The 17,243-nt window shown below is 48.6% G+C and overlaps 7 protein-coding genes across 7 annotated transcripts; 4 read left to right on the forward strand and 3 right to left on the reverse strand.

The window, feature by feature from the left end:
- Positions 1-130: 130 nt before the first annotated feature.
- Positions 131-1,648, forward strand: PEX2_087760 (actin-related protein 3; the record flags this gene model as incomplete). Its single annotated transcript, XM_016746046.1, has 4 exons — positions 131-165; positions 227-249; positions 323-678; positions 749-1,648. 4 exons carry the CDS (start codon positions 131-133, stop codon positions 1,646-1,648), a joined length of 1,314 nt encoding a protein of 437 aa, XP_016601651.1.
- Positions 1,649-2,052: 404 nt separating this feature from the next.
- PEX2_087770 (tRNA (uracil(54)-C(5))-methyltransferase) lies at positions 2,053-3,648 on the reverse strand (the record flags this gene model as incomplete). The annotated part of the gene is made up of 1 exon (XM_016746047.1): positions 2,053-3,648. The coding sequence occupies one exon, from the start codon at positions 3,646-3,648 to the stop codon at positions 2,053-2,055; it is 1,596 nt and encodes a 531-aa protein (XP_016601652.1).
- A 393-nt stretch (positions 3,649-4,041) lies between these two features.
- Positions 4,042-5,305, forward strand: PEX2_087780 (mitochondrial 37S ribosomal protein uS5m; the record flags this gene model as incomplete). Its single annotated transcript, XM_016746048.1, has 2 exons — positions 4,042-5,035; positions 5,088-5,305. 2 exons carry the CDS (start codon positions 4,042-4,044, stop codon positions 5,303-5,305), a joined length of 1,212 nt encoding a protein of 403 aa, XP_016601653.1.
- Positions 5,306-5,626: 321 nt separating this feature from the next.
- Positions 5,627-6,261, reverse strand: PEX2_087790 (DASH complex subunit DAD3 family protein; the record flags this gene model as incomplete). Its single annotated transcript, XM_016746049.1, has 2 exons — positions 5,627-5,881; positions 6,037-6,261. 2 exons carry the CDS (start codon positions 6,259-6,261, stop codon positions 5,627-5,629), a joined length of 480 nt encoding a protein of 159 aa, XP_016601654.1.
- Positions 6,262-9,684: 3,423 nt separating this feature from the next.
- Positions 9,685-11,432, forward strand: PEX2_087800 (fatty acid desaturase; the record flags this gene model as incomplete). The annotated part of the gene is made up of 2 exons (XM_016746050.1): positions 9,685-9,878; positions 9,950-11,432. 2 exons carry the CDS (start codon positions 9,685-9,687, stop codon positions 11,430-11,432), a joined length of 1,677 nt encoding a protein of 558 aa, XP_016601655.1.
- A 538-nt stretch (positions 11,433-11,970) lies between these two features.
- On the forward strand, positions 11,971-13,773 carry PEX2_087810 (uncharacterized protein; the record flags this gene model as incomplete). The annotated part of the gene is made up of 1 exon (XM_016746051.1): positions 11,971-13,773. The coding sequence occupies one exon, from the start codon at positions 11,971-11,973 to the stop codon at positions 13,771-13,773; it is 1,803 nt and encodes a 600-aa protein (XP_016601656.1).
- A 1,242-nt stretch (positions 13,774-15,015) lies between these two features.
- Positions 15,016-17,024, reverse strand: PEX2_087820 (putative serine/threonine protein kinase (Nrc-2); the record flags this gene model as incomplete). The annotated part of the gene is made up of 3 exons (XM_016746052.1): positions 15,016-15,875; positions 15,941-16,114; positions 16,172-17,024. 3 exons carry the CDS (start codon positions 17,022-17,024, stop codon positions 15,016-15,018), a joined length of 1,887 nt encoding a protein of 628 aa, XP_016601657.1.
- Positions 17,025-17,243: the final 219 nt, after the last annotated feature.

Genomic DNA, 17,243 nt, shown 5'->3' on the forward strand with positions numbered 1-17,243 from the left:
AAGTCAGGGCAATTTCGGCTACCAATTGAGATTCAGCCGATTCCCTCATTATTGCCTTGTTGTATACATCGCCTACACTTCTTTCAGCCCCTTACTACATTGTGATTGTGCCCAGGCCTAACCACCCGCCATGGCGTCCCAAACACCAGCCGTTGTCATGGACAAGTAAGTTCACAGCTGCAAGTATCAAAATAATATTCCATGCTGACTCTATACTTTCCTTTAGTGGAACTGGCTATTCCAAGCTTGGTATGTGCTGTCTGTAGTGGTTAGGGAGCTCGCGATCACAGATTAGGCTGACATGCTACCTCCACTATTCCAGGTTTCGCCGGTAACGACTCCCCCTCCTTTGTATTTCCGACCGCAATTGCAACCAAGGCTGGTGCTGGAAGTACTGGAAGCTCCGGGGGCCGGCCCCCAGTCGCAAACAAGCCCTCCTTCTTAGGTGCTGGCAGCGGTAGCTCCAACCTATCCGCGAAGCGTGGCACGGAGGACCTGGATTTCTTTATCGGTGACGAAGCGCTGGCTGCGGGCAGTGGCCCAGGATATGGTGTTAACTACCCCATCCGGCACGGACAGATCGAGAACTGGGACCACATGGAACGATTCTGGTCGAACTCGATCTTCAAATATCTGCGCGTGGAGCCCGAGGACCACTACTTCCTACTTACCGAACCTGTAAGGCGACTGCATATGCTGCCAGTAGGCTGGATTTAACACGATGAGACCTGACATTTCTGGATTATAGCCTCTCAACCCTCCCGAGAACCGCGAGAACACCGCCGAAATCATGTTCGAGTCCTTCAACTGCGCCGGTCTTTACATTGCTGTGCAAGCAGTGCTCGCTCTTGCTGCCTCGTGGACATCCTCGAAGGTGACGGACCGATCCCTCACTGGAACAGTCATTGACTCGGGTGACGGTGTTACCCACGTTATCCCTGTCGCCGAGGGCTACGTCATCGGGTCTTCTATCAAGAGTATCCCGATTGCCGGACGAGACATTACATATTTCGTGCAGAGCTTGCTACGTGACCGTGGAGAGCCCGACAGCAGCTTAAAGACAGCAGAGAAAGTGAAGGAAGAGTACTGTTACGTCAGCCCCGATATTGTCAAGGAGTTCGCACGTTACGACCGCGAGCCGGATCGCTTCCTGAAGCACACCGTCACTGCGCCGAACGGGCGGAGTATAAACATCGACATTGGATACGAACGTTTCCTCGCCCCGGAGATTTTCTTCAACCCCGAAATCTACTCGTCCGACTTCCTCACCCCGCTTCCCAATGTTGTTGACGGCGTCATCCAGTCCTCCCCCATTGACGTCCGGAGAGGTCTCTATAAAAACATTGTGCTCTCTGGTGGTTCTACTCTGTACAAGGACTTTGGCCGTCGTCTACAGCGTGACATTCGTCACTTGGTGGATGCTCGAATCCGTGCCTCCGAGGCTCGCAGCGGTGGCGCACGGAGTGGTGGTCTCGATGTCGCTGTTGTCACCCACAAGCGCCAGCGCCACGGTCCCTGGTTCGGAGGTAGTCTGCTGGGCCAGACTCCCGAGTTCCGGAGCTACTGCCACACTAAGGCGGAGTATGACGAGATAGGTCCCAGCATTGTGCGGCGGTTCGCGCTGCTTGGTGGCCCTGGAAGCTCGTAAGGTGAAAATGAGTAAACCTTATCATTAGATACTTGTCAATCGATGTAGCTCAGCCTTTTGTTCATAGTTTGTTTATCTCTTTTCTTTCTTTCTTTCTTTCTTCCTCCCTCCGGTGGTGCTCTCTATGTTCTTTTTACCCAAAACGGCTTGGCGCCAGTGTTCATCGGCATTTTCTACAAGTGAACTCGAAGGCAATTTACAACGTAGAGCGAATTGGCAGTATGTAGCCCGAATTTCTTGGAAAAAAATCGAGAATGAAAATGAAAATGTATTAAAAAGTGTACATATCCACTATTGCCATCATGCTTTTTGACATTTTCCTCCCAGAACGCCACACAGTATGCATCAGAAAGATATATAACCCATAAAGGCCAAAGACTATTACTTTTCAGACATCCCATCACTCAAACAGTCTCAGTCTGAGGGAAAGAAGTACGGTTCAAAATAGCCACACCCTCGACATGGCCGGTCTGAGGGAAGAAATCAAAGCCACGGACGCTCTCAATCTCATAGCGAACATTCTGCTTCTCATCACCCTGCACCATAACAGCAACATCACGAGCCTGGGTATGGACGTTACAGCTGACATAGACAACACGACGCGGCTTGAAATCAAGCATCTGGCGCAGGAAGTCTTCTGAACAACCCTTGCGAGGCGGGTCGATAACCAGCAATGTCTGATCTGATGGGTACGGAACGTCCTTGAAGAGAGTAGCGGCATCGGCAGCAGCGAAGCCTGTGTTTGGAAGATTATTTGCACGAGCATTCTCACGTGCCGAAACGATCGAATCGCCTCCAATATCGACACCAAGACTGGACTTGAACAATGGGGAGAGGGTAATTGTGAACAGGCCTGAGCCGGAATATGCGTCCAAGAGGTACTTGATGGGCTTTGCGTCTTGGTCGTTGCCTGCGGGAATGGCTTGCGAGCGGATGTACTCTGTGAAGCCGGACAAAATCGAGTTGTTGTTTTGGAAGAAAGCACCTGCCTTGTTGCTGAAAATATAGTCATCGACGTACTCGAAGGACGTGGCGTTGTTGTCTGTGACGCAACGCTTCTCTTCAATGTAGTTTTCGTGCTCGATGCGGATCACATCGCCCGTGTCTACGTTAGGAGTGGCAGCGATACCACCAACAGTGGGAGTCTCTCCCTCGGCGGTAGGCGCGGCGTCTTTGGGGATTCGTGCGGTAGACTCCCGCATCAGGAGAGTGGCACCTCGTTTGTAAGAACGGATGTTCTCTGCAACTCGTTTCCTCTCACTGGTGAGTCCGCGGCGCACAATGTCTGTTCCAAGGGGACAGTCTTCGATATCCATATCCAGTCGTCGGTTCTTGTATGTGAATCCAATCGGGGGAACCTGCGGTTCTTCGCCGTCCTGCTTAGAGCCTTTGCCGGCGCCACCTTGTGCGAAATGCGGCGTGAGTTTTGTGCGATACCCAAATTGCATTGGCGAAGCAAAGGTTTCTCCAATGGTGGGAACAAGCTCCGGGATCAACCCAGAGAAATTGGCATAGGCTTTCTCCACGATGCGCCGCTTGTGAGCAAGCTGGTCCTCGTAGGACATCATCTGAAGCTGACACCCAGAGCACTCCCCGAAGTATTTGCATCCAATCAGCGCATCGTTTCTCTGGGGACCCGGTTCGATCACCTTGACAAAATCGGTCAGACTGTATGACAATGACTCGAAATGCTTGACCAATTTGACCCGCACGGTGTCTCCGGGGACCGTGAACGGAACAACATAGACATATTTCCCATTCTCGGCGAGCGCTAGACCATCGCCTGTGGAGGAAAGCTCCACAATCTTGACATCTATCTCAGTAAACTTCTCGGGAAGGGACAGAGGCTCGCTGTCGCCGTCCTGCTCGGTCTCGTTGCGTTTGAGAAGTTGATTGATATCGCAAAGCAATACTTCATCATGCCCACTGCTCTTGTTGTTCTTGTCGACCTTCGCCTTCTTGCGCTTGCCGTCGAAGTGTTTCTTGGGACCGTTCTGCATTATTGCGGGGACTGGCGCATTCGTTGAACGGCGTTGATGATATAATTTGGAGGCTGGGCGCACTTGAAGAGCCGTTAGTGTCTGAGAAGACAAAGAAGAAGTCAAGCGCCTAACAGATGACCGTATTGCAAACATATAAGTTGGAAAGCGACAGCGAAATAATTTCTGGAACGAAAATCATCGAATGGGAAATTTATTAGAAACGCATCTAACGCGTCGTTGATTGGTTGGAGACTGACCGCCCGCAAGAAAGAAATTCATCCCGACGCTTCACCTCCGACTGGCCTCTTTTGCTTTTGCGTCCCCCAATTGTCTCCGCATTTCGCCTTTTTCTTTATTTTTAAAGCTCTTAACCGGCCTATTTTTGGCTGGGGAGCTCATCGCACCGTCATCATGAACGTCACACGGCCAGCACGATGCCTTTTATGCAGCTTCACCCGTGCTGCCGGCCCAAGCACGCGAGTTCCTCGACGCCAATTCCATCCTACTCCCGCGCCTCTCTCGAACCGGAAACCCAAATTCCCCAATGTTAAGGCTCCTCAGGTGGATGGATACAAGCCTTACACGGAAGAGCAGAAGGCTCAGCTCGCCAAGGAGTACTCGGAGGCACAGATGGCCGCCATCGAAGCCGGCGAATCCGCTATCGACCCGAAGGACCTGGCAGAACAGATGTACGAACGTAGTGATCCCATGGCATTCAAATACATCGATGACTTCTCGGTGATTGAGCCCGGCGTTGATCGACACCAACGCGCCCCGGAGTCGAACTCGGATTACAACTTCAAGCTGAAGAGCGAGGATGATTTTGCGAAGGATTTCGGCCGATTCTTCTATGAAATGCCCGATAACGCGACAGGTGCAGACTTCGTTAAGTTCGCGGACAACCTGCGCGTTACCCACGGCAAGGAGGAGAGCGAGCTGGCCCCTCATAGCGCACTTGTTCCGGATCTCTTCGGACCCGGTGAGACCATCGATGAGCCCCGCGTCGAAGAGCGGAAGACAGCAGCCGAGAAGGGCGAGAAGGAGCGGTCAGCGGAGGCCGAGGAAATGACAGACGCCCTCAAGAGCCTGCTCCTGGCCACGGGCTACACGGAGAGCCAGGTCAAGGGCCTCCGCACCAAGACTCTTGTTTCACACAGCGTCACCAACCAGACTCGACTAGGAAAGGTCCGCCGTGCATACCGTCTTTCCATTGCCGGTAACGCAAATGGTCTGCTGGGTATCGGTGAGGCCAAGTCCGATGAACCCTCCGACGCAAAGATCCAGTCGCAATACCGTGCTATCCGAAACATGCAACCCATTCCCCGCTACGAGAACCGAACCATCTTTGGCGATGTCAAGGGTAAGGTGGGTGCCACAGAGTTGCAGCTGATGCACCGTCCACCAGGTATGTCTCGTTTCATCTCCCCAAATATGTTCCTTTTCGCTAACAACAACAGGTTTCGGACTTCGTGTCCAATACCTCATCTACGAGATGTGCCGCGCTGCCGGCATTCACGATCTCTCTGCCCGAGTTGGTCGCTCAAGGAATCAAATGAACACAGTCAAGGCTGCCTACGAGGCGCTCATGAGCCAGCGTAACCCAGAGCAGGTTGCTCACGCACTCGGCAGGAAGATCGTCGATGTGCGCAAGGTGTACTATGCAGGTAAGATTTAGGGCCGCCCCATGGCCTTACCTTGCTGTTTCGTCCCAGCGTGTATATAATGCTTCTCTTTTCCTTCCTCTTCTTCTTGTGTCTTTTGCATGTACTTCTATAAGTTGGTTGTTAAACATGACGGGTCATCAATTCTCCAATCCTCCAGTATTCTGGGCTATTCACAGCATATCTGGAAAATCATATATCAACAGGTTCTTTTGCATAAACATCATCTGATTCGCGCCAAAACGAAAACTTGAAAACAACACCCCGGGTATAATACGCGAGTAAACAAAAAAATAACCCTCAAACGCAATAGACAATGTTCATGTCTTCCTCCCTTATTGGAATGTCATGTCTCCCTCTCCCTCATATCCTCCATGCTGATACTCGTGGTCCTGAAAATGCCGATCCTCATTCTGCTGTTGCTGCTGTTGCTCTTCATTCTCATTCCAGATCTGCTGCTGCAAGACAATGCTATACACACTGGCCTTAAGCAGGGTGCATACAGTCGCAGTCTTGCGTTCAAGGAGACGAAGGCCATCGAGGGGCATAGAAGCGGGCGAGCCGGCGAGGTCGGCGAGTTTATCGGAGAGCTGCACTCGAGGCATTGATCAGTAACCAGTATAACTAATATTGACGGTTCATGTAATTTCCAATGTTTTTTTTTCAAAAAAAAAACATCGTTTGTTTCCTTCTTCTGTGAAGAGGTTGCCCCACAAAGCTCAGATCAAGGCCTTCTCCCACGTACCTGGTTGACATTCCGCAGCAATCGAGCGTATTCTTCCAGCACTTCCTGCTCCAGATCTGACACAAGGGGATTATCGGATCCCATGAGGGGGTTATTCGAGTGAGCTCGGCCGTGCGAGGCGTCTGTGTCGCCCATTGATTGGGGAATTGGAGGGGTGGTTTCCCCGGGGTCGACCTCGGCGTACGAGTAATCGTTGTCTGAGTCTTCGGGCGCGAAGGCAGACATTGTGGAGGATTGGGATTCTTTGCAGTTTTCTTGAAGGTGGGTGTTAAGTTGCGAAAGCTGTAAAAGCTGCAAGTGTGTTTACGTGTTGCCGTGTTGCCGTGTTGTGTGTTCTGCGGCTCCGCCCAAACGCGTTCCCCAAGCTCCAGCTTCCGCTGAGATCCGGTATCTACTGGGGTGGGTTTTATGCTTCAGAGACTTATTTCAACGTCATTCCATGGGTTGCTATTATATGTTGGAGGTTATGGCTATCTCTACATTGTCTTATTTTCAAAAATATCCCCGAAAAACGTATTTGATGCCTATTTTGAACATCCCACCAACACAGGTGTCATAAAAGACGCATGTGCGGAGTACTATCAATAGGTAGCATTTGCCTCCTTCAATATGGCCTAAATCTATAAAGGATTGTCTCGTATTGTATCTTATGAATACCTCACCTGAGAGTTCTCTTTTTCATTCGAAAACAAATTATCCGATCGCTGGCTGTAACAAGAATTCTATCTCAGTTCCTTACTGTAAACCCCCATATTAAAGTCGATATTACGCAGCTGGGGGCTTAACAGCAAGCCTCCTATTTTTGATCTGAAACGTGACTTCTATTACTCCGTACAACATAGAAGTTTGTTCTATGAGACATTTTTAAGTTATCCTACAACATGTTTCACCTTCCAATTGCATTGAACAACTTCGTATTCGTACAGAGTACAGAGTAGAAAGCACTCGTTTAGCCTACAACATAGAATCTAGCTGCCTTGTCAGTGAAGAGCCAACCATACCAGCCATGGACAAACCGTGTGGCCTTACTTGGTTGTCTCTATGCGCTAGCGTTGCTCCCCCAGCTGCGGCAGCCTCTCCGCGCGTCCTATGTTGTACCCCGTGGCTAGATGAGAATCTCGGCCAAAACTCAGCTCCCGGAAGGGTCCCTTTTGAGCAATTACCACAGGCAGACTGCAAACTACTGTAACGGCCGATGCTGTGGTGCACTATGCGCCCCTATTGCGTTCCCCATCTTGACAACTGAGGGAGAAAAAGAAACCCCCTATAAAATATATATTAAATTTCTAGCAAATGTTCAGAGGTGGAGAGGTCCATCAGAGGCACAAATTCTTTGCGGCCATTGTAGATCGAGTATTTCGTAGCCAGTAACGTAGAAGCGTTTAGAAGCCTGTCGGATGATTGACTCGTTCCTGAAACATGATTGTCCCATTGTATCAAGCAATGATTACAATGTTGCATCCTAATGGTGCCTAGTACATATTTTGGAGGCCTGAGAACTGTCGATACGGTTGCGAAACAATATGTTACAGAGTGGGCACCACGGAGGAGCTAGGATTGGATTGGTTGTATATATCCACATCTGAACTGGGGACTGAGGCAGACGGGAGTCCGCTGCAGTTCATTTTTGTCTGCTATCAACAATGATCCCCTCAAACTTCTCCCCCCCCCCTCTCTCTATCCATAGACTAAGCTCGCAGTTTGGCACTAGCGACCTATTGTCGACTAGGTGTCGACTAGGATGCAGGGCTTCTGAAATTAACCGGTGCTAGTGAAGTGCTCGAGTGGGTCAAGTTTGCAATTTATATCTCTCTGCCTTAGGTTAGCTTTTTCAATCGGTACTTTCGAGATCATTTTCCTAATCAATTGATATGCAACATACAACATAGGCTAGCTTCACTTCGAGTCACACGGTTGATTGCGAAAATTATTGATCCTTCACAGATATGATTATTATGTGTGAATGCGAAATTCCATGTGAACTCGGAAATAATAAAATGTCTCATACCCGATCCAGAAATCCCAATTTAGAAGTGGATATTCTTTATCGCAGAGGCCTTGTGGTGGTCTCCTATCCTATCCTGTACGGAGTCCTCCGTACGTCGTACTCGTACAAGACACATAACACCATACAACATACTTTGTAGACGCTTTGAGGACACGTTCCCCTGGAAAATCCAATGCCAAGGGTCCAGAGATATTACTAGGAGGCGATACCGTCCAGAACATGTTTTGCCCCGCGAAATGCGCAGGTCTTTTATTGCGGCGTTCAAGTCATACGAGCCACCTGCGCCTCTACTTTATTTAAATGGAAGCCTAGTTCTACATATAGTTTCTGATGTGACGTTATCGCCTCGACTAACTGATTTTAAAATGTCAATAATTCCAACTAATATGGCCTTGTGTGAATTTGTCGCCCTAACAACGGATTGACTCTAGTGTAGGAAAGGAGCCTCGGCTTTGCGTTTTTCACATTGAGAACATGTCCCTCTGGAATGACCTTGACCGGTATCTCATATGGTGGATCATGACAACATGACCCAGAAAGGAGAAAAAAGACTCAATGCAAGTGATCAAGTGGCAACTTCACCCTTACGCAGAAGGAAGAAACGAATGCGAATACGTAAGTGTCCTTAACTAGGAAATTGGCGATATTTATCAGTCGCCCCAGATGCGGGGCTCGAGCGGTAATAGAGGGGCAGACAAAAGAAGATCTTTCTCTCGACAGTTCACAGACGTTTCATTTCTAAATTTATGGGACCTGGTCCCTTGACCCGAATAATAATAAAGTTGTCTCCAAGGATGTTTTTTTCTAGGGTTTGGGGTGGACACGTGTCAAGGTTTCTCTCCCAAAATGGTTAGAGGCTTTCCACTTTTAGCCCAAGTCAGGTACAATGTGGTAGCCAAGAAAGGTTAGCCCATTATTTGTATCTCGTTGCGAATACGAATCGCCACTTTTGTATACAATGGTCTTTTGAGGTTTTTCATTTTTTTCAGGGGAAAACACATATTTCATTTTTAGGGGGAACTAGAGAATGTTCTCTGTGGATTCCATTTAGTGGGATTAGATAGTAAAAGCAATATTTAGAAACGTTCCATAGGTAGTGGAGTCGAGTATTCGACATGGGATAGGGGATCTAAAGATCTAACCTTTCAATTTCCGAAAGGGGCACCCAAGGTTTAAGCTTGTTTTAGCTCGACTTCTCAACGGGACACATAGAAAATATGGTATAGTTGACGAGATACGCGTATGGACCATCCACATTTTATCTTCGCCACAGCCCTGTCACACTGCTTTATCCAATTGTAACACATTACCCACCTCGACCTCTCCTCTTCATTCCCCAAGGAAGTGCTTCCGTATCCACATGTCGGTTGGACAGACCAATTTACACTGCCCCCTTTGTGTCGGTCCCCTGGGTCGATAGGAACGGGATGTCTTGCGCTACGGCGCTATGTAAGTCTAGGTAACTTAATAGATTAATGGGTTCATCATGCAAATAAAAAAGCAAAAAGAGATGTCCCCGAGGGATTGTTTCTTATAATTGCCTTAACGCCATATCCTTCTTCCATGTTCAATCTTTTGAATTAAACAACTCACGGTCATCTCTCATCGGATTCTTTGGTTGATCATATTAGATGCGCAACATGTCCACCCCAATTAGGGCTAGGGACAATGTCTTCTCAAGACGTGAGATCGAGGGCATGCTTGCTGAAGGCAAGTTGATTATCATTGTCGACGGCAATGTCCTCAGACTGGATTCCTGGATCAAATATCACCCCGGAGGTGATATGGCCATCAAGCATATGATTGGCAAAGATGCCACGGATGAAGTCAATGCGTGAGTCTCCCAAAATCTCTCCATTCTTGTTCAATACAATTTGCGCATTATACTAATCCCCTTCTTAAAAGACTCCATTCACAGGAAGCCCGTCAGCGCATGAGCAAATTCCAAATTGGCCGAGTCGAGGGCCGCTGGATCAACTTCCTCCCTCCCATCCAAGGTGGCGAATTCCGCCCATTGATCGAAAACGAGATCAACGAAGAAGACCTGGTGAGCTCAGAGCTATCAAGCGAAGAGAGCTCGGCACCACCATCTCCCATCTTCGAAGCCGAAGACGACAGATTGGGCCTAAGACGCAGACTATCAGTATCAACAATTGCCTCGGCAGTCAGCGCCATCCCTCCACTAGCGGAAGAAGAAACACAAACCAAAGCACGAGCCTACGTGATCGATGCCCGAACTCAAGAGGAGATTGAGCTAGATGCATCCAAGTATCCTCCTCTCGACGCAGAACACCAAGAATACATCACAAAGAAATACCGCGAGCTGCACCATCGCATCCGCGAAGCTGGACTATACAACTGCAACTACAAGGCCTACGCCATCGAGATCTCCCGCTACACCCTCTTCTTTGGACTATTCATCTTCTTCCTCAAACAGTCCTGGTTCTGCACATCTGCCTTCTTCCTCGGCTGTTTCTGGCACCAACTCGTCTTCTCCGCCCATGATGCCGGTCACATGGGTATCACGCATAACTATCAGATCGACACCACCATCGGCATGATCATCGCCGATTACCTCGGCGGCCTAAGTCTAGGCTGGTGGAAGCGCAGCCACAACGTCCACCATATCGTAACCAACGCACCCGAGCACGATCCCGATATCGAGCTGATGCCCTTCTTCGCGCTCTCGCACCGCTTCTTCAGCTCGCTCCGCAGCACCTACTACGACCGCATCATGGAATTCGACGCAGTGGCCAAAGTCACCGTCAAATACCAGCACTACCTGTACTACCCCATTCTCCTCTTCGGCCGCTTCAATCTCTACTTCCTCAGCTGGGAGCACATTATCGTCGGACGCGGACCGAAGCACGGAGCGGGCTGGTGGCACCGTTGGTTCGAGTTCGCCGGCCACATCTTCTTCTGGGTTTGGTTCGGATACGGCGTTGTCTGGTGCAGCATTCCGACTTGGTTCAACCGCGTTGTCTTCGTTTTGATCTCCCATATGGTGACTTCGCCGCTGCATGTTCAGATCACGCTGTCCCACTACGCTATGTCCACTGCTGATCTCGGCCCGCTGGAATCTTTCCCTCAGAAGATGCTCCGCACTACTATGGATGTCGATTGCCCGCCTTGGTTGGACTTCTTCCATGGTGGTCTCCAGTTCCAGGCTATTCACCATTTGTATCCTCGTATCCCGCGCCACAATCTGCGCAAGACGCAGCAGTTTGTTCGGGAATTCTGTGAGGATGTGAACATTCCGTATGCGGTCTTTACCTTCTATGATGGTAATAAAGAGGTTATTGGTCGCCTCGCGCACGTTGCCAGACAGGCGAAGCTCTTGGAGGAATGTCGGAAGGCTTGTGCGGCGGATCCTCATCATTTGCATTGAAGACATTCGCTCTTTGGAGTGGAGCTTTTGAGAGACCCATCATGTAGTTTGTATAATTTTGCAAATTGGGATCCCTTCGAGTTGTGATATTATATTGTATCGTTCAAGCGAAACATGTTTATTTTATAAAATCTTTTTTTCTCTTTCCAATATTACTGCTCTGAATTCTGACTCTGTTATGCCCTATTATATATGTCTATCTGTGAATAGTCTTAAGTTTAACATAGCCTTGTTGTTAGAAGGTCACGTGCCCACCACTGTTTGCTCCTACTACCTAATAGAAACCATACAATCCTTACAGAATCTTAAGAGGTAAGCCCTAGCGTCTACTGGGGTGAGCTGGCCTATAACCTGAAATCTAATGGCTATCAGTCAGGGGGAAATTAACACTCCGAGATCCATAGAACTTTCTTACTAAGCTATAAATGGCCTCCGCTTTATTTGCGCTCTATAAAGACCCTTAACCACCCCTCTATTCTCCAATTTTCTGTTTCCCCAAAAACCTTCAGCTCTACTTTACCTATTCGGAACATAAAAGATGCCTTACACTGACTTCCATCGACCGCATCATGATTCAAATCCATCCCCCGTCTTTGTTGACTCAGATGGATCACAGGTCTATGAATCACCCTACCAAGGTCTACTTTCCCAAATCATCTCACGAAACGATTTGGCAGCTCTAAAGTCGTACAACGATTGTCCTTATACCTATGTGTTCTGGAAAAATTACGAGTTCGATGAAAGCAATCCGTTTCACATTGCCATCTATAACGACAATTTCGATATTCTGCGTGAGCTCGTACGGATTTATTCCTCGGATACAAGCTTGACAGAGCCCTTGCAAAACTATATCAAAAGACATCATGTCTCTCCTGTTCTCGAGGCTTGTGCAATGGGCAACCAAGAGATGGTGCTCTGGTTGATGAACCATAATCCCTCGTTAGGGACATTGGAAGATCGGGATTCAGAAGGTCTCACAGCCCTTTTCAGAGCAGTCGAGGGCCTGAAAGAAGTGGGCACTATGATGCTGCAAGCACAAGATGAAGGAAGTGAGGCGCTTCGACGACCAAAGCTTGATCAGCGTTGGGCGCGCATGGAACCATTCATTAGTTGGCTTCTGGACATGAACTGCCCTATGGAGATGGAAGATGAGGGGAATGAGGAAATTGATAAGCAACTACCAAAGGACGAATGCGACTATACTAGTGTCCTACATGAAAACGTACTCGGCGAAGCTGTCTGCCACGCAAGCTACAGTCTAGTCTCACGTCTTATTTCTAAAGGAGCAGATCCTTATGTATTCCAGAGATGGCATGGCGGCAATAGCTTTGCCATAGAGTATGCGGAAAGAACAACGCCATTACACATTGCTGCATTATATGGCAATGTCGAAGCCATTAAAGCTTTGTTTGAGCATCGATCACTTGGAAAGAATACAAATATGGTGTCTATCATCGATGAAGAGGGGCGAATCCCGCTACATTGGGCAGTGGCAGGAACGCACATGGATACGATTGACTCTTATAAGATCACGTCGCGGATGGCAGCTACTGTGAAGCTACTTCTTGATTTCGACCCTGATACCCTTTACGCTCGAGATAAGGTTGGCGCTACAGTCTTCCATTACGCAGCCAAAAACAACACAGGCAATGGGGCAAATATTAAGGCCATAACCATACTTCTGGGAGCTGCTCGGGATTGTTCAGATATACTCAACACGCGAAATAATTCTGGGACCAGTCCTCTTGGAGAGCTAATCGATTCTCACCAACTCACTCCCAGTGGTCTGACACATATGAAAGAGATCACCGGGCTTCTACTGAAGCGCGGAGCTGATGCGCGACGATGTGACGAAGCTGGACGAAATATTCTGCAAAAAATATGCAGCCTTGCTTGGCTGGAGCCAATCAGCTCGACCTTCATAGACCAATTACTCCAGCAACTTGATGTCAATGAGAAGGATGACTATGGCTGTACAGCTCTTCACTATCTCGTAAAGAACTTCGATCAAGCCGATGCTGTCCGACACTTTTGCAGTCAAGGTGCAGACGTGAATGCAGTTGACAAGGAAGGGAATACTCCCCTTCACAAAGCGATGAAGGGTACAATGATTCGGAAACAGGATGACCCTACGGGTCTTGAGCAACTTCCCATGCGCCTTAAGAATGCACAGAATGAGATCATTCAAATACTATTGACTTCCGGGGCATCTGAAGGAATTGTCAACGGAAATGGAGAAACCCCCAGGCAAGTACAGAAGAGGGGTTTAGAAGAACGTGCCCGCCGATTGGCGGCGCAGAAAGTCGCCCGCGGAAGGGGTCAAGGAAGAGCAGTTCGGTAGATAATATCGTGTTTAATGCAGTAGGCTATAGGCCTAGGTATTTATTCTTATTCATATTAGTTTCATTAAAATTAACAGGCTCGATTTAACACTACCCGTTTCAACACTTGTCAGCTCGGTTATAATTTTAGGACCGAGCTGTAGCAACATAGGTAAAACTAGTATAGATATACCAAGAGGTATCATTGCTGTACTTATATCATTACCAGGGGCAGCGTAAAATTCCATTATGCTTGTGGGAAAAAGCTGACTACAGTATTCAGTTCATTTGCCTTTTCGGCGAGGTGGCCAATGATCGTCTTACAAGACCATCTCCATCAATTTCTAAGCTATTAAGTAGTCCAATTGTCGGTAGCATCCATAATATCTACTTAGTCTTAGTATATAGAGAGTTTCTCTCTCTCTCTCCACGCATTAAGAGATTTTCCAGTCACATCTATATCTTCACTGTAGATCTCTAGTATCTCTAACACTTTTCTTTAAGGTGCCTTCTTGGTCACCTGTTTCTGCTTTGAAACACTTATTTCCGCGAATTCAATGGCTATTTACAGGGTGTGAAATGATAGGCGCATCTACTTGAGATGAGACAATTAAACATGTAGATCATCAAATAGATTGAAACAATAGCCAAATGCTGAAATTGCTGAAATTACTTCGAGATTTCGTACATGGTTTCACAGCAAAGGTAAAACTTGAAAACGTAAATTTGAGGTTGAAAACAGCACGCAATAATCAGTTGATCCATACAAACGTCACGTGGAAGACGTAACCCGAAAAAAGTGAATCCGTAACGCCGTCCGCTGCGAAGTAGGATGAAAGAGCAAATGTATAGCACAGTTTTCAGGGTGACGCGCAAAGAAAAGAAAAACCAACTCAGAAGTCGTGACACAAACCATGTGGCAATGCCAACAGTTCGATGTCGATGCTATGTTGTGCCCGAATTAGAGGCGCAACTCGGAGTGATCCAAGGCTTTAGAAATGAAGAAAATGCAATATGCAAAGCAATCCACGAGCAATAAGGCATAACAATGGGACGAAAGGAAAAAAAAAAGCTCAAATAGATCCACCAAGAAAAAGTCCCGAAACACTCCATACACCCAGCAAGGATTGCAATGGAAGAAGAAAAGCATCTAAATACAGTCGTTAATGCATCATGGTCGTCAGCGAGCCGACGCACATACGGCTGTTTTCCTCGTGTATCGGATAAAAGAAACAAGTGACGAAAAATCAAGAACCTAGGCTTTACATATCCCCCTCATGGTGAAGGGTGACACTGTTGAACTCCTCAAAGGGATCGTTGAGTTCGCCATTCGGAGTCGCGAGGCCCGAATCCATTGGAACACCCTTCATCTTAGTAGATTCGGTACCGCCAATATCTACGCTAGCGCTCTCCTTGACGTTGCGGAAGTTCACCGTATCTGTGCCAACACGACCTTGGTGGGGAATCATAGGCGGCTTCATATGACGAATGAGCGCCCATTGGGTCTGCCGGAAGAAGGGATGAGTCTTGACATCGGAGGCACCAGCACGGGCTCCTAGGCGCTTAGTTTCATCCTTGATCAGCAGTTTGCGGATCAGGGACTTGCACAGGGTTGATGTCTGCTGCGCACCCGAGTGCTCTGGGAAGTTCACCTCGTCGCGCAGGATGCTAGCAAATGTCGCATTTCGGTTCTTGCCTTTGAATGGAGTAGTGCCGTACAGCATTTCGTAAATCAGAATTCCCAGGGTCCACCAATCAACGGCGCTGGTGTGACCACAACCCTTGATCACCTCAGGTGCAATATACTCTTCTGTCCCGACAAAAGAATTTGTTCGGAAATCGGCAATACATGACTTGGTATCAATCGTGGGCAAACCTGTGGTGGAGTTGCCACTACTGCGTGCGGGAATCATCGTGGGGGCACCCCCAGGTCCTGATTGCTTCGACAGATCGAAATCGGAAAGCATGATATGACCAGACTGGTGAAGAAGGATATTTTCTGGTTTCAAGTCGCGGTAGATGAAACCCATGAGATGAAGATATTCCAGCGCAGCAATGACCTCTGCGGCGTAAAATCGAGCCGCATCCTCGGAGATACTCTTGCCTGGGCGGGTTTGGAGGGCTAGATGTACAAGTCAGCAAGAAATCCTAGATGATGTCAAAGATAGGACAGAAAGGTTAACGCACTCCTGAAGAACTCGCCACCACTGCAGTACTCCATGCAGAGGTACAAATAATCCTCTGATTGGAAGGAGTGATATAGGGTGACAATGAACGGGTGGTTGCTCGTAGCCAGAATCTCTTGTTCGGCCAAAGCTCGTTTAATCTTATTTCGTTTGATCATCTCCTTCTTGCTCAAAACTAGCCGCAAGTCAGTATATGTCATCGGCCAGTCACCGGTATATAAGAAAAACGTACCTTTCATGGCATATAGACGGCTCGATTTCTTTTCGCGCACCAGGTAAACTTTGCCAACATCACCCTTGCCGATCAGCTTGATTTTGTCGAAGCTAGCGGGACCGACCTCCACATTTCGAACCTTGATGGAGTTCGAACTATAGGTGCGGCGGAAAGCAGCGTTACTACCGAAATCTGAGCTGACCGAAGAAGGTATCGCCAGATTGGTATCCTCGCTGGCTAGATCTGCGAGGCCCATTGATCCGCCGGATTGTTCCACCAGGGGCTCCTTGCCCAGTTCCGCTGTCTGAGGACGGGCACCCTGGCCACTGGTAAATAGGCCTTGGGCGTTCGGGGCAGAAGCCACACGTCGTAACTTGCGCGCTAATTCCTCTTTGTTTGCAGTAGTCGCCTGTTCTACTGCCGAGACCCCCGTAACTTGCAACTCAGGGGTGTCGGGAGGAGAGGATGGCACTGACCCATCGTTGCGGTGTCGCAGTGCTGGTTGGCCCTGGTGGGCAAAATATGGATTGGCGGATGCGGTAGGCGACATCGCCTCGTCGAGTGGGTTGCCTTCACTAGCAACAGTTGTTGATCGATTGCGGCCTATGCCTGGCAGGAATCGAGACTGCCGGAAAGCAGGCTTGTCGTTCTTGGCCGCTCCATGGCTATCCCGTTCCCGTTCTGTACTCCCAGAGGTGTTGGGTTGGGGGGAATGGCTTGAACTGTTGATACGGAAAAAGTTCTTGATCCTCGTAGGCAAGTGGCTAGACTCGTTGGAGTGTTTCCGCGATGGAAGGGAGAGAGCGGGGAAATTCCCGCGCTTCTCATTATTTGTCACCGCTGACGGACTGGAGGCGAAGAGCTGCGTCATATTGGGTGGGTCGTCGAAATCAAAATCGAGACCGTGATGATAGTCACCTAGGATCTATCTCGAGAAGATAATCCGAAGGGTGCAAAAGTAAGGTGTCAGGCCGATGAAAGGGCGGTAATCTTCAGAATGCCAAGTGCCGGCTGGGGATATAATCGCGCGGGGGGCAATTGTTAGTAAGAAGCGGTACAACGTGGGTTGTCCACCCAAAGAACTGAAACG

The sequence above is a fragment of the Penicillium expansum genome, assembly GCF_000769745.1.
Source record: "Penicillium expansum strain MD-8 chromosome Unknown contig294, whole genome shotgun sequence".
Classification (NCBI taxonomy): Eukaryota; Fungi; Ascomycota; class Eurotiomycetes; order Eurotiales; family Aspergillaceae; genus Penicillium; species Penicillium expansum.